Raw genomic sequence first — 17457 nt, 5'->3', positions numbered from 1 at the left:
AACCATTTGACTAACATGCCCCATCAGTATGGCCATGTTTCAGAGAGGTTATGAAGGGAAATAGGGAGGAAAAGCACTGAAGAAGTAACCGGAGTGAAGTACGGCATTTGGTGTGTCTCCACCATAGTAAGCCCAACATTGCAAATCTATTTCTGGGCAAGTCTTGCTTTCCTAAAGAATCTCCTGCAGATAACAAGCCAACTTGTTATCTCTCTATCACATTTGCAGGAGAAATCCATCATCAGCAATTTACTCAACGATTAGAAAGATTTTGCCTTCAGCAATATACATTAAGTGAGAACTGGTGCATCAACATTTAACTAGCATGTATCTATAGCACTATATAAATAAGTACAGAAATAATAAAGGTGTGTGTATTCACTGAGGCATGGAGACTGCTCAACAGAAAAAGAACGGGTACGTTTCTCAGAAACGTGAATCTGCAAAACAAAAATTGCTCTCAAGTTAAAAATAATAATAATAATTGTTTTAAAGAGAGGAAAAAGTATTTGGCTCTATTTACAGCAGTGTATACCACAGGATATTTACAATGGAAAGTGCTTTCGTGTACACCACTTGATGTTCTAACAAAGTACTCGTGCAAGAAGAAATGGGAGGCAGAATAAAAGTAAACGCAAGTTGAAGATATTTCTTCAGGGCACAGGAAGTGTCTTAATCCTTCCTGGCTGTCATATTTGTTCCTGCAAGACATTTTTCTTCGCAAAGAAGACTCAAAAACAACTATTATCACATCAAAAAATTTGCTGTAAGTACCCTGGGCAGAAGGAGAAAAAGAGGTGACTAATGTTACCCATGTGTGTGACACAAGATCACATTGGAATTTGGGTTCTTAGGAGATCAGCACCTAGGTATTTCAATTTCTTTGTTCTTGATACATATTTCAACATTTATTTTCTGCCTTTACAGAAATCTATGCAAAAAAAGTGTAGACCTTTCTTAGAAATAAATGAAATTGCAAGCACTTGTGGTGTTTTAGGAAGCTGAAGCATGGCAATAAAACAAACCTAAGGCATTGTAAATACAAAATGTAATAAATGTATCCTGAATTCAGAAGTATAATTTAATTCTCCCCAGTTACCACCAGGTGGCAACATCATAACCCTAAAAGTTGTTTTCTGAAGTAGAGAACATTTAGATATAAGGAAGTGATGTATCCCGTTGCTGCATTCATTCCAGGAAACAGTGCAATTACATTCTCTGACAAGGTTCAGATTTCTGCCCAACTTTGTCATTTGTATAGAGAACTACAGCCGCTACTGAAGACATTAAATGTCAAGCCTCCTGGTTTCCACTGAATTTGTATCATTTAACTCTCCTTTTTATTTTTTTAATTTATTTTTTGTAAGAACATGGGTTGTCAAGAATTCACGATGAAGAGCCTTTTTTTGTCTCTCTTACTAGTCTCTATTCTGTTTATGAACAGCTTTTCAGAAGTGCGAGGAAGGAAATGGAAAGGTGAAGGTACAACACAGAACTTGGAAAGTATTTTCATTGGAAGGTGTTATGACTATATCAGAATTGTGAATCCTGCTGTTGGGTAAGTTTTGGCATGTCTCTGGATTAGTTTTTATGTTCTGTATGAAATGATCAGTAATCAAAAGTCTGATGTTTCATTCCTAGCCATGAAAGTATTGAAGCCAACATTCATGTAGCTTTCTAGAAACAAAAATTGAACTTTGATAGATGTTGTAATAACAAGCGGTGTAAATAAGGCAAGATTTTTAATGTTTCAACTTCATATTGCGCATTTTTACCCTAATAATACAGTGTTCTGTGAGGAAGGTGCTGCACAGAAACTGTGGGGATGTTACTTCTGAAACACCAAATCTGGGAATACTCCTGGGAATACCAGCTTCACTTTGCATGTGTTGTAGGTCAGGTCAAGTAAGAGGGAAAGGACCACACTTCATAGCTGTCGTGTGCTACTGAAAGAAACTGTTTAGTTTATCCACTTGAGAAATCAAGTAGAAATCAACTGGTGAAGTGTTATTACCTGTTCATCATCTTGTCATAGTCATATTTTTCATCAACTGCACAGAATTGGAGGTAACACACTATGCTAAAATGACCACTTTTTAATTCTTCTTTACATTGTTTTGGCTTTGGTAAAAAGGAGAAGTCTACAAGCGGTCTCACTGGGGTCAGTCCTTTTTTCTGTCACCAAAATTTTTTCTGATAGTTTGAAGGTATTTGGAGAAGGGGAATGGCTGGGTCTCTGCAGTGTTAATTTGTAGTCTTATATAAAGTTAGATTATGTTGCATAATAGTAGCAAATGCCACCACCTTCCCCCAACCTCCCATTTTCAGTTCCTCCTGCAAAACCGGAAGATGTAGACTTGTCATGAGAACAGGTTTATGACCTTTAATGAAGGCAAAATGACACGTTTCCTCCTAATAACATTCTTACCCTATCAGAACCCTTTTGCTCAAAGTTCTGCGTGAAAGAATCCATCATCCTAATGCAAATAACACAGTACTAAAAGTTCATCTAAACAACTCAAGCTTGGCAAATATATAAACACGTCAGAGCAGAAGGTGCCAGTAAACTTTAACTGTACATCTCTACACACCTAGAATATAATATAAACTACAAAAACTTAAGTCAGTTAACAGTTGTTTACATATCTAAAGTCTTATCTTGCAGTATACTCTAGATAGGTAAAGTTCCCATTACAGTTAATAGATGTCGTTTCCTTTTTATCAGAAGAAAGGCATAATTAATAATACAGAATACTCTAAAATGAGCAACCTAAAGGATAGTTATTGTAAATTGTAAACTTGAGGAGTCTGAACACATTCATCGAAATATTCTTACTTAGAACAGCATAAAGCAAGGCAGGACCTTAGCACTGCTTTCCTGAGTTAAGGTCCAGATTGGCTTTATAAAAAGAACAGCTGCACAATTAATTTCATATTATGTGTTTTTACTCTCTTTCCCTTAGGTCTATAAGCAAATACTGTAATCTAAACAATATTGAAATTTCATATAGCACAGGTGCAATACAGATACTCTAATTATTTATTATCCTTTCTGTTCACTGTCTGTTTCTTAATTGCTCCCAGGCTAGCTTTTAGAGAGGCATAGCCACCTGGATAGTTTTTGCTTTTGAATTTATGAGCAAATAAAATAAAATAAAATAAAATAAAAAACTTTACTAACAAAAAAAGAAGCTGGCAAAACACCTCTTTACACTGCAATAACATTAAAACCTAAAAATGTTTATATAAACATAAGGAAAACCTTACATTAAAACAGAACATACTAAGTTGCAAAAGAGGTGTTTTACAAAAGTGAGGGATTTGAATGAAAATCATATTTTAAGTTTTTTAATAGGACTATGCTGTATTACACAAACACAACTGTTCCTATAGTGCATTTCTTCTATATTTTTTACAGGTAGTATATAATGGAAGTTTTGGGGGGAAAATAACTGACTACTATGAAATAAATCTAATACAACTTACTAGCGTCTATTAAGATTGGAAGGAATTGTCCTGAACTACAGTCCTTTCCCACTCAGTAGTTTAAGAAGTATTTTGCAAGCTAAGAAATAATCCTTTTGATTTACTAGCTGTTCAAACCTGAGATGAGATGATATGAGGAAAAAAATGCTAGTGAATTAGCCAAAAAATTACTGCTGGTTTTAACTGTCAACAAAGATTTCAGCTGATGATAATTTACAAGTACTAACATGAAGAGTGTGCTTACAGTAAACAGCTCTTTAGCAGAACAAGACATAAATATATACAGGTGTCAGAAGCTAAAGTTTGAGAGCTTAAAGTTTGAGAATTTAAAGAGCTTGAAATTAGAAATAGTGTGCAAATCTTGTTATCAGGTAAGACTATTTAAATATTGGAACCGCTGATCAAGGGTCATATTGCACCACTGAATATTATCAGATCAAGAACCCGTATTTGCTTAAGATAAATTGTTTTTTAAACAGGTGTTGGAAAGCTATTTTTTAACTAGGTGTCAGAAGCATGAGCAGAGATTACTGTGAGAAGTTCAGCGGTTTCTTTCCTGCATGGGAGCTGTTTAGCTCATCATTAGGGGTCCTGTAGCATTAAATGATCTGGGACATGCAGCATCGCAAAACAGCTGCTTAAAGAATCTCATGAGGAGAAGTGCCAGCAGAAAGCCTGCTGTGTATGCATGACATTCAATGCACAAAATGCTAATTGCAAGGTTTAGTTTACTTACAGGGACTACTATAACCTGTTCAAGCTACGGCTTTGTAATTACAACCACTCACACAAGGAATGCTTTATGCAAATAAAACACATTATTCTGTTCTGCAGAGTGTTCCCAGCGTAGATGTTGTCACAGTGTAAGTGGGGAAGGCACTGTGGGAAAGTGATGAAAGTAGCAGTTCACTTTTTAATTCCTCCAGGCAGGCTCAGAGCTTTCACAGATGAGCTCCTGCCAATCCAGAGATTTAGGACACTTCCATCCCTCGATGACAAGTCCTGTCCTTCTGCAGATGACTGTCCCCAAGGCAGAAGCGGCAGAAGAGAACTAAGTGCACAACCTAGCATCTCATTTCACACCACGTCTTGATGAGCAGTTTAAATGTTGAATCCTTACAGTGTTCTTGCAGCTACTACACAGTGACAGTACTTGTCCCATACAACCACTGTACTCACTCCAGCAAGTTACAGCTCCATAATCCAAGGGCCTGCATAATCGGAAGGCATTTCTTCATCAAAACCATTATTCTGCCATCAAAACTTTTTGGTATTTCCTTCTGCCTCAAATCTGACATTTTAAGAGTAAATTTACATTCCAATAGCTCTGCATGTTCAGCTATGTTTTAATTGAAATGGCTTTTCAAATTCCCCAAATTTCTAAGAACGCTGCATTTCTACAGTGCTGGATATCAGACCTCACTATGAATACCTTATAAAAGTTTTTACGAATTGCGTATAATTCTAATCCCACACTGTAAATCATAGTATTTTCATTGCATTTCATTTCTTCCTAATCTCTTTGGATAGGTGCTGCTGTAAGAAACAGGGAAAAGAAAAGAGATATAGGCTCTTCCTGAGTTGTGAATTTTCTGTCTTAGCCTTGTGAGGTTTTTCATTTGGGGACTGAATTGAAAGAGATTGTCAACAAATGAGTTTCTTGCTCTGCTTTGAAAAATAAAAATAAAAAACAGTTCTGCTATTTGTTCGTTTCAATGATTGCAGGGAGAAGAATTGCTCGGAGTTATGGGAAGCTTTCAGAAATGCTTTTATTAACAAGGATCCTTGCAACATTCTACCTAAGGACTATGAATTATTTATCAAACTGGCATTTCACACAATTCCAGCTAACAAGGTAATGATTATTAACGTTAACAGTTCTGTGACATCCAGCAGATCTTCTATCACATAGTAGCTCAAAATGGACCAAGAGTCATTCTGTGGCTGAATAAGGATTCATTATTTTGGCCCATCTGCACTTTACAAACTAAGCTCAAGCTGGATGGCACTTTTCAATGTGTATCTCTTCATTTATTTTGTGCAGTAGCTCATGCAGTAATCTTTGTAACCTTCTGTACTGCTTTACAACTCCATGCCTTTGTGCAGAAGACCCTGTTCCCGTGTCAGTTCTGTCCTCAGGTGTTCTGGATGGTTTTTGTCTCTTCCTGCCCCTGTACCAGCAGCTCCACATTGGTGCACGTTGGTTCTGTATGCATGTTACCATTTCTTCATCCTCACTCCTTTTGCAGTGAAAACTTGGCATTTGTGTGCCTTTCTTACTGGTGTTACTTTCTTCTCATGCTACAAAGGTCCCCTGTTTTTCCTGCCATGCCAGGAGCTCTGTCTCAGTCCCTGAACTTGCACAGCTACTTTTCCTCAAGCTAGGAGCTCTGCTGGCTGCTTCCTTCTCCTCCCAGTCCTCCCACACCAGGTCTCAGGGCACTGAATGTTCAACTTTGACATGTTGAACATATTAAAACTAGCATAACTAGAATTGAGATACAGTGCCATCATATCCCATCTAAATGTGTGCTTTAGCCTCCTCTAAAAGATTGTATTTCAAAGCAGTTTTTCTGTGCACACAATTATTCCTTATCTCTAAGTGATACAAGCTAAACTAACAAATGTTCCTGTCAACATAACTTCATTCATGAGCTCATTTTGCAAACACAAGAATAACAGCTAGACATTGATTTTTTTTCAGATCATAATTCAGCATAGTAGTATGAGAGAATTCTCTAAGATATATCTGGATTATGAATGTTTCCTCCTTTTCTTCATTTTCCTAAATGTCTGCCGAGGAGGGCAAAGCTGGGCCTAATTATATTTAATATGGGTCTATTTCCATTCTCAGCATGGTGAAAATATCCCTCAAGCCTCTAATGATCAGAACTTACACCACTGTAAAAACAAACTTCATTCCTGTAAAGAGATAGCTAACATTTCCGATTAGTAGCTTGATTTTGAAAGAAATGCCAAAATATGTTTTAAAATGTTTTCAGCACCCCATAATCTCATTGTTTCCACACCCAAGTGATGGTTCATTTCTTCTGCATTTTGTATTCCTTTGTTATTTAGTCTCTCTTCTGGGAAAATAATCAGCTGCTAGTCAAGAGCTTTACCAGCGGAGCTCGTCGCTACATGTCTCTGAGTGATGCTCTCTTTGGCTTCGTTGCAGATTTTCTAATCTGGTGTGGGCAGACCAACAGCACTGGTAAGACAATATTATATTAAACGTCTTTCCATATAACCATAATGGACTGCTGTGTTTTGGAGGAGGTAATTTTACCCCACGAAAAATCAGGGCAGCTTCACTGTCTCATTCTTGCCTATTTGGTGTGAATATTTAACACAGAGAAATCTAAGCAGTGCTGCACAGGAGATAAACGTTGGTCCTTTGGTGGCGCTCATTGCATCCTAGGTATGGATTAGTTGCTTTAACCAAATTAAAGAGTCATATTTTGTGTAAACTGCAGAGGATGGAAAATGCTAGAAAAAATACTGTTGGCAGCTTCCTGCGTTATGTCAGATCATCGTGTATGTTCAGTGAGTAATGCAGGACTATTAGTAATTGCTTTCTAAGGTCACTTTTTATGGCCATTATCATCTCTTTAACAGTACATATCACATGCCTTCCTACAGGACTGGACTATGAATCTTGCCCTACCATGGAAGAATGTGAAAACAATGCAGTGGATTCTTTCTGGAGGATGGCTTCAATCACTGTAAATAGTGCATTAATGCTCACTTTGTGCATTAGTGAGTATGTCCTGGGAAGTTCAAGAAACATTGCTGGATCAAAAAAAGATTTAAAGTTATAATAGGGGTAGATTTTTTCCTCTGGTATAAATAATCCTTTCTAGGCTGGGTATAATTTAGCAAGAGGAATCCAACTCTTTCATCTTACCTAGCTAATGTGTTCACATTCACTGTTAGCTGTCTTAATATATATTAAGCATATACTAAGCACAATAAGCATGCTAAATATCTAAAGAATACAGGTCTGAAGTGACATTTGACAGCTTTGAGGAAAACCCTTTATTCATAGATCAAGCCCAACAAGGAGTGCCAAAATGCTTTATTCTAATACTGAAGAAGCTGTCTATAGGTTTGAAAAAAATAGTTTGAGAAGATACATTGAATTAAGGCATTGGCTGTTTAGTTCTTGTCTTCTCTACTGAAGTGAGCAGCCTAGGATGCTAGTTTGATATTATATTCACAATTCTTGTATTCTCCTTGGTAAAATGCTCTCCTTGGTCATCATTTGCTTGCAAGACAATACCAAGTCATATAGCAAATCAGTAAGCTGAGTTGTGAAAAAAAAATGTTTTGTATTGCAGTATGCACAGCACAGTTCTGGGGTGATACATGTCTTGTTGAATGGTTCTGCAGAAGGAGGAGCTTATCCAGTCAAAGGGTAAGAAAACTGTGTGTGAACCCAAAATAATGTATTCAAGGTCTGATGCATGCAAAGAAAGGTCAACCTTTGTTGACCCAGTTGTCTGGGTCTTCTGCCACAACAAGGATTGGAAGTCTGTTAAGTTGTGGGGACACCTGTTAATTATCCCCAGCTGTAGGAATCAACATGAAATGGATGAAAGCAATCCTCTTGCATTTTAGAAGCTGCTATGGCAAGTAGGATAAAGTCTCTTTGAAAGCCACATTCATTCAAGTCAAGCAACCTACTGCAGCAAAATTATAGCCTCTGCGTGTCTTCAGAAAAATGAGCATTACAAATTTTTTAATCAGGGATATCTTCTAGGAGAGGACATTGTTATAGGGAGTGTAGCGATTGCCAGGTCTAGGAGCAAACTGGTAAGTTCTATAGGGAAAGTGCTTGGTCCTGCTGTTTCTCTGTGACAGAGATAAAGTAGTTTGAGATTCCTTATCATTGAAGTAAGAAAAAATAAGAAGGATAATGGAAAGCATTAACTCCCTCTTCTTATTCCCTGCTTATATTAAGAATTGATGTATTTTACCTGATTTGCAAGTTTATCACTATGCAGAAGTTCATCTAAGCTTGTATTTGAGATCTATTGTAAATAAGTCCCTAAGAACTTTTACTGAGTATGTGGCTGTAATGGCTGCCTGTCTTTGGTGAAATATACATCCTTCCTTACCTCAGCAGCCATCCTGTTCAAGGCTGATCAAAAAAAAATATCTTAAAGCACAGAACATATCCTACTCCTGTTTACCAAATGAATCATAGAATCACTAAGGCTGGAAGAGACATTCAAGATCATCTGGTCCAATCATTCCCATACCACTAATGTCACTCACTAAACCATGTCCCTAAGAAACATGTCCAACCTTTCCTTAAATACCTCCAGGGATGGTGACTCCACCATGTCCATGAAGACTGATAGTCATTGCAAAGTTAATTTTATTTCCAGGTAGGAGGAAACAAGAAGTTCTTAGAGCTACCACCTGTTCCAGAACACCTACTGTCTACTTATCCCTTTCCCCCAAGGGCTCCACCTCTGTACACAGCTTTCAGCTAATCAAGAAGACTTGTATGGTTCCCTAGAGTTGGTCAAGTGGTCAGCCAGAACTGAATCTTCTGCAGATGATATTAGTTGGCAGCAGGCCAATGCCCAGATTCCATTATAGATGCTGACCCTATTTCAGAAATCTCTTACACGTGCATTAATTCTTCCCATCATTTCCCTGAGTTACCTACCTGGTGGTATTCTGGCCAGTGAAATCTCCACCTCTGGAACACAGCCTGCCAAGAAAAAAAATAACAAACAGCCAGTTACTCCATCTGTGTTCTTCGCTATGTATTATCCAGACCATTTATGACTGAATTTCTTTAAGATGTGTTTTTTGAAAGAGGCTTAAAGTTGAATAACTAATAGCAGGTGGTAATTCGAAAAAAAAAAAAAAAATAAATCTGCCTGTCTTGCTAAATATCACTCTGGGCTATTTTCCATCAGTTATTTCAAAGGAACATCAATAGTTCATGCTGTATTAGTTTGTACACTTAAATCATTTCTTAAATCATTTTAGGTCACCATTAAGTCACCTGTAACCATTTTAAATTAAGATGTGTTTCTCACTTCATTAGATGCATTTTTGGCTGTCAATCACATATGCATGAACGAGCAAAAGAGTTAAAAAATAACTGTAAAGTTTGTTTTGTTTTGTTTTGTTTTGTTTTGTTTTGTTTTGTTTTGTTTTGGGGGGGAGAGAGACATTTTCCCTCTGTATTTTAGACAGGCTTGAATACCTTGGACGGGCAAACCTCCTGTTGGTGCTACTGACCTCTGGTTAGCCAAAGCCATACACAGATGTGACCAAAGTTGGCAACTGTTGGTAACCACCTCCCACTTCTCTGAAAGTTTAAATTAACATGCTAAAATGGTAGGCAAAAAAAGGCACACACCTAGGCTCAGCCTCGCACCAAATGTGCAATGAAAACACAGCCCTTACAAGCTCCGTGAGAGGAAGGAAAGAAAACCATGAAAGGGTCAGCAAACATTACAATACATCCTTGCTGGAAGGGTTAGAAATCTGTGGCTTTTAAATACCTGCATCTCACAAGAAAATCAGTTACAGACATTAAAATAATCCACTGGACTTGGCATCTCCCATTTGATGTCAGAAGATTTAGTTGTCATTTTATTATCCTGTTTTAATTGTTATACAACTACCTAGGAAAGTAAATTTACATAAGGCAATAAAGTGGAAGATTCTTCCTGCCAGGGACAGACATATCTAGAAGTTTCTCCCTTACAGTGTTATGTATTCCTAGACCAAATACCTCGTTATTTTTTTCTGTGATTTCATATCTAAAAATATATTTGTCTCGTGGCTGTTGTTATATTTTATTTTAAACAGAATTGTGTTGTCTCTAAGAGCATTAACTACAAGAATGATCTTTCCTGACTAAATATCAAATGCTTTTTTGTTTGGTTTTGCACTTTAAAGTTCAGTTCACTCTGGTTCTCCTTTAAGTTACAACTTTAATCAGCTGAGACCCTCTAAGAATAAGAATATAAAAACAAAACCTCTGATTAAGTGTTTGACTTTTTGGACATTCAGAATGTGAATCAGATTTTTTCAACTCTGTGTTGAGTCTGGTTGTAATCAGAAGATATAAATGTAAAATCAAGGAAGCTCATGTGCTACAGCAGGATCAGTGGCTTGATTGCAAAAGAGATTTGACTGCAAAGGGATTTTTTTTTTTCCTGTTCCATATAGTTCTAATAATTTGTTTTTTTTTGAATCAGATTTTTTGCAGATTATGAAATACCTAATCTCCAGAAAGATAAGATCTCAAAAATTGTCATCTGGGTTGTGGATGATATTCAAGGACCAGATAGGTAAGTTGTATCATCTAAAAACAACTCACTTCTCCTTTTTCAACCAGTCTTTAAAATTTTACCCTAGTTTTCTCTTTCATTACAATTGCATAGCAATTAAACTAAAAATATTTTAGATGGTCTCACTAACACAGAATGAACAATCCGACATTCACAAAGACTGTATAAATAGGAGAATTAGAGAAAATAAAAATAAATTGTCATATTAGTTCTGGAGTCCACTCAGTTAGTTTGAGATATGTATGTGTGGATCTCAAACCTTAAGTGATGACATAGCACATGCAGTTTTGCTTTTCACAGTGATTTTGTTGATCAACCTATGATTTCTTTAGTAATGAGTATTTACTGACCAATGGGTAAGTGACAAACCTTACTACTTGACATTGGTTCACTTTTTAGAGGTCTCAGTAGGTTCTATACTATGCCAAGCTTTCTTTGCTAATTTGACCAAATTAAAAAAAAAAAAAATGATGCTAGATATAGAAGCAGCATTTAGGATTATTTCTGTTTGTGGGTTGTTTTGTGTTTTTTTTTTTTTCTCTGTCTCCTGTTTTAGTATTGCTTTGTATTCAAGAAAGAGGACAAGCTTCTAACAACAAGAATAATTCAAATTTGTTATAACCAGCTTATTCTGTAAAGACAGCATCGACTCCATCACCAGCTAAACACCTGACAAAGAATATTAAAAATTAAAGTCTTTATTATTTTTTATTATTTTTTTTTCTTGTTTCTGTAGTGAAATCTCAGAAACATAGGAGTGTTGGTTAATGGAATCTGCAAATGCTGTAGAAGCTGAAACCAATCTCCGGTCTCTGCAAACTGAATATAAAATGTTAAACAACTATAAGCAAATGAAGCATTATAAATAGCAATGTGCATCAGTTTTCTATGTATGTTAAGGAGCGTAGAAGAGACAAAGTAATGGGGATTTATATTACTAATTCCATCAAGTCCAATGAAAAGAAATTGCATGATGAGAGACATGCAATAATATTACAATCTTTTCTCACAGAGATTCCTGTGGAAAAAATACTGTAAAGATATTAGAAGACCGACTGAAAGCCCTTGGCTATGATGTCACCTGCACTGACAATTACAAGTAAGTGAAAATCCTTCATAAATACAGTGTATCTGCAGAAGCAAATGATCTATATTAAATTATTGCTTAGCTTCAAATGTCTAAGTGCTAGACTTAAGTACAAGTGTCTAAGTACAACAGACTTAACATTTTCCAGCAATGAATTAAGCAAAACACTGCATCTTATTGCAGAATTGCATAATTAAGAGAAACATTATACTTACCCAGTATTAGACACAGAAGATGTCCTCATGTATCAATTCATAGTGAATGTGTATTTGAACCAAAAATCTAAGCAATAGTTGAAAAAGTGTTAAATGTCTGCAGAATTACTAATTATTAACAGCAGTATTCACAGCTCTAGTTATTCAGAGTATCATTGAAGGGAAGCTTTAGACATGATAATATTTTGGAGTTTGTTTCATTTCTTCATTTGTTTTCCTTGGTGTTCTGTCTGAAAGATGCAAATAAAACAATCTCTTCACAGGCCTGTACTGTTCTTGCTCTGTGTGGATTATCCTGATGACTCTAACTGTATTCTGTCATCGTAAGTAAAAGAAGTTCAATCCATCACCAGTGTCATTGCAGCCAAGTGAATAATGCAGAAGTCAACAATTAACAGATTCCATCTCAACCATCTATATAGCATCCATAAGCAATATGCATTATTAAGTTTATTACTTACTTTGTATTAAGTAAATAATTTCTATCTAGAAATTGTGCACAAATCTCAGTGAGTTCCTGCTGTTGCAAATTAGGTATTAATCATTTCTCTTTGATCACACAATCACACTGCGTATCACTAATGGTATGAATGAAGTTTGTAAATATCAGTGTTCTAATGCAAAATACTCAAAATTTTGAATTATTTTCATTAATATTCATCCAAAAATAATGAAATTGTATGTCAAATGACAATAGAACTAAAGAACACTTCTCCAGCTACTGGAACTTTTGGTTCCAAATTTTGAGAAAGTTTTTTTAATCTTCCATTTTGCATGCAAGCTTAGTTTCTACATTTTAATACATTTACTTTGGTCCAGTAGGTTGTCTGCAGAAAATGCAGCTTAAATCCAAGATAAACCTTTTTTAATTAGCAAGCGTCACTCCCCCACTAGGTTTAATTGTTACCCTTCCTATATATATATATATACAATATATACAATATATATATTGTGTATAATATATATATATACAATATATATATTGTGTATAATATATATATATTGTGTAAAAAGCATTAAATTAATTTATTATGTATTTCATTTAATTTTACAGGAAAGAGGTCTGTTTTCACTTGTGTTTTAAACTGTATGTTGTTACATGTATAGGTGCACATAAGATACTTGAACATCTGAATATGAAAACTTCCTCACAATTTGGAAACTTGCAGGATACATAAATGTGTAGAAGTTGTTCTCTAGTTGTATTATTTTTATTCACAGTCCATACATTTGTCCACATCTTTTCTACTGCCCTTTCTACCCTAATTCAAGCACTTGCAAATCGTTTGTATGTTAAAACCCTTGTAATACTGCGATGATTATCTCTGCTATCAAAAACCTGATTTGCTGTCCCTGGTTATGGCAGCACATGACTCCTGTGCTCAGGTTTGGATATGTTCTGCCTGCCTCTGAATGGACGTTGTGTGGCAGTAGTGCTTCACTTAGTACAAAAAAGGAGATGTATATCGCTTCCCATAGAATGCGTTCAGTTTTTAATACACTCCTACAGAAAAGGAGTACTCTTCTGTTTCTGTGGGTCACTGAAAATTTTTACTCGTCTTGTCACGTGACAACATTTACATCCAAATTATATCCCAGCACCAACCTATAAACATGCAACGAAAACAGCAGCATTTTAGAAATCACTGAGAGCTCTAGACTCCTTTTAGGTAGTAGATATTAAAATCAACCTGTTCCTGGCTTGTTGAGGCATTTGTTTTTTAGTGTATACCACTTGCATAGTGGATTAAACAGGGTCTCCTTGTCCTGTCAGTGAATTATAAGGCTTTTGCTCATAGATGTCATGGACTTGGCTGTTTTCATCCTCATCAGGAAAAGTTTCCCTGCTTCTTTTCTTCCTGAGTTTTACATTCCCTCTCGTGTGCATGGCAATGCAATAGGTTTAATACACTTCGTATCTATGCTATCCCTGATCAAGACAGAGCTTCCCAATCTGCATGCTAAAAATTATTGCAGCTCTCTGAAATTTAAGTATCTGAAACACTTAACACGAATGAATACTTACACTCTTCCCCGAATCACTTCTCTGCAACAAATAACATCTTCATTGAAATTAGCTGCCCTTTCCAAAAGAGCCTTAAGCAGGTGTTAGATAAATTATTTGATGACTATCTTCTAGATCTGTTTTCTCTGTAGATGGATTCTCCCTCTCTGATGCTCAGTTAGCTGACATGGGAACAGTTTGGTCAGTAGTGGTGTTACTATTAAGAGCATGTATCTCAGCACAAGGATGTTTAAGGGATATGAAGGTGCACAAATCCATGGCACCTGATGAGGTACATCTGCAGGCCCTGAAGGAACTGGTGAATGTGGTTGCTAAGCCACTATCCATCCTAAGTGATAGGTTGTGGCAATCCAGTGAAGTTCCCACTGACTGGAAGAGGGGTAAAACAACCCCCATTTTTAAACAGGGAAAAAAAGGAAGACCCAGGGAACTACTAGGCCAGTCAGTCTCACCTCTGTACTTGGCAAGATCATGGAGCAGATCTTTCTGGAAACTATGCTAAGGTACCATGCTGAGGAGAAGGACCTGGGGATGTTGGTTGATGACAAACTCAATATGAGCTGGCAATGTGCGCTTGCAGCTTAGAAAGCCAGCTGTATCCTTGGCTGCATTAAATGTGGTGTGACCAGCAGGTCAAGGGAGGTGATTCTCCCCTCTGCCCTGCTCTCGTGGGAACCCACCTGGAGCCCTGCATTCAGCTCTTGGGCCCCCAGCACAAGAAGGACATGGACATATGAGAATGAGTTCAGAGGAGGGCCACAAAGATGACCAAGGGCCTGGAGCACCTCTCTGAGGGAGTTGGGGTTGTTCAGCCTGGAGAAGAGAAGGCTCCGGGGAGACTTTATAGTGGCCTGCCAGTACCTAAAGAGGGCCTACAGGAAAGTTGGGGAGGGACTCGTGGTCAGGGAGTGTAGTGATAGGACAAGGGGTAATGGCTTTAAACTAAAAGGGGGTAGGTTTAGATAAGGTATTAGGAAGAAATTCTTCACTCTTAGGGCAGTGAGGCCCTGGAACAGGCTGCCCAGAGGTGCTCAAGGCCAGGCTGGATGGGGCTTTGGGCAACCTCGTCTGGTGGGAGCTGTCCCTGCCCATGGCAAGGGGTTGGAACTTGATGATCTTTAAGGTCCTTTCCAACCCAAATCACTTTATGATCCTATGGTTCTATGACATCTGTTAAGGAGAGGCTTCCTTTGCATTGTGTGTACACATAGGACATTTTCATACTTCAGCAATAAATACTGACCACAGGCATGCGGGCTTCATTGCATCCCCTTTCACTATGGCTGTTTGTTACAATGCTGATAGCTGGCTTCTCATCCCCTAGAGCTTAATGTCCCGAGCTCAGAAGCATCAGTTGTACAGAAGACTTTTGTCACCACAGCTCCTGTTACCTTGGCGCTCCAAAGGAGAGGCCTGTGGCAGTGGGATAGCCCAGAAGGTGCTGTGGTTTACTTGGAGCTTCTTGGGTAGTGATAGTGCCCCTCAACTCCTCTCCAGGAACTGTATTCCTGCTGAGCCAAAATTCAGACTCCTTTTTTGACTTTGACACCAGGTTTGAAGAAAACATGCAAATAAAAAACTGCCCACTAGATGGCAGAGATGGTTTACAAACATAAGCAGAGAGGCAGCCTAATGCAACCTATTAGTGGCGGTATTTATTACTTGCATTTTTGCAATGTCAGGGAGTCTTAGAAATGGTTCCAGATACTGTTGTATCAAGCACTTTAAAAATATAGACTTCTAGGACTGCTGCTCTCTAGAAGAGCTCTATACTTTTCTCAGGTATAAGCCAGAGATGGTACATGGACATGGAGCAATAAGGAGGCTGAGGTAGTATGGACAAACAACGTAGAAAGAAATTTCTCAGGGTTCTGCACACAGATGCCCTATTTATAAAGTCATGACAGCTAAAGGGAATCTGGTGGCAAGCGCTTATAAAGAAACTTCTAGCTTAGCACTTGGACTGCAAACTTCATCTTTGGCAACAAACCTCTGGTATTTGAAAGAATCCTAACTCAGCCTTGTGCTGTGAACATCCTGTTTGTTTTCTTTTCTTCAGATCTGCACCACCAGCACAAAGAAGACCTATATCTTCAGACAGAGGAGGCAGCTGGAACAAGCTCATGTTTGTTTCTCTTGTAGGCTTTTTATTCAGATCTGCTTCAGAGTACTGAGATAATCAACTGAATCCATATTCTCTATTGTCTTAGCTGGCTCTAAATTTGGCTTTAATTAATTTCTAACTACAATTTCACCCTAGTTCTGGGACTGGCAAACTTGCGTATTAAAACCCTGCATAATTCTATCTAGATATCAGCTACTAATAGCATAAAAAATCTGCTGCTAGAAAGCCTCACCCTTCATTTCCTTTTCTTGAGCAGAAGAAATCCATTGCTATTTTATCTTATCCAAATCCTCCAGAATGAAACTGAGAATAATACTTTCTCTCTGTTCATAGAGTTCACAAAGAAAACCTAAACAATGCCCACCATACATCTCCCAAACAACTAAATCCTACTATTTTGGCCTTGAAAACTATGCTTTGAGAAGGGGAAGTGGGAGCAGGAAGTACGAGTTCAGATGCTCACTTGGTGCAAAATACAATAAGCGAGACAGTGGAAAATTTCAACTCATTTTCATAGTCTAGTACTTGAGCCAAACTTAACTGAAACTGTTATACACGTAATAGTTACAGAATACACAAGCCATGTATATTTACCATGGACTGGCAATTGCTTCATCATCCCCACAGCTGTTCCTCAGCTGGCTATCTCCCTACCACTGGATAATGGATAATACGGTCAGTATTACTGGGTCTAGAAGGCTCCACAGGTTTTCTAACACAATGTGGTTAGCATATCAAATTCAGACAAGAACCTGACAAGTCAGATATTTGTCTGCTTTCAGTGGACTCAGTGTGTTTGAGAATATATGGAGAAGAAAGCAGCTGTAATCTTGAAGGTCTCTTGAGTTACTTCTGCGAGTTATCGAAGTGTTCTAGATGGATGTTCATCTAAACTAGCAGGACATCCAGCTACTAAGATGACACATAAATCTTCGGAAAAAAAATAGTTGTTATTTTAGAAAATAATTGGAATTTTGTTGCACTTTCTCTGTTAGCTTCTGTGTTATTTATTTGTGTTTGTGTTAGCTGATTGCTAAGAAATTTGGATGGAATGTTCCTGTTATGTGAGTGTTTCTGATTCAGGACTTTGTAGTTGATTTGCATCCTTTCGGTCTTTGTTACAACTATATCAGGTTAAATGTTTGAAAGATAATATTTAAAATATGTTGTTGTTGCTTATTTGTCTGGTTTCC

The 17457-nt window shown here is 37.3% G+C and overlaps 1 protein-coding gene across 1 annotated transcript; it reads left to right on the top strand.

Moving 5' to 3' along the window:
- Positions 1-1337: 1337 nt before the first annotated feature.
- Positions 1338-17457, top strand: LOC311208673 (ADP-ribosyl cyclase/cyclic ADP-ribose hydrolase 2-like). The gene is made up of 9 exons (XM_084285537.1): positions 1338-1558; positions 5212-5341; positions 6565-6700; positions 7129-7211; positions 7827-7903; positions 10719-10811; positions 11824-11910; positions 12377-12436; positions 16199-17457. Exons 1-9 carry the CDS (start codon positions 1371-1373, stop codon positions 16311-16313), a joined length of 969 nt encoding a protein of 322 aa, XP_084141663.1. The 5' UTR covers positions 1338-1370; the 3' UTR covers positions 16314-17457.

Source organism: Netta rufina (genome assembly GCF_964035555.1).
Source record: "Netta rufina genome assembly, chromosome: 4".
NCBI classification, from domain to species: Eukaryota; Metazoa; Chordata; class Aves; order Anseriformes; family Anatidae; genus Netta; species Netta rufina.
This window is presented reverse-complemented; position numbering and strand designations above follow the sequence as displayed.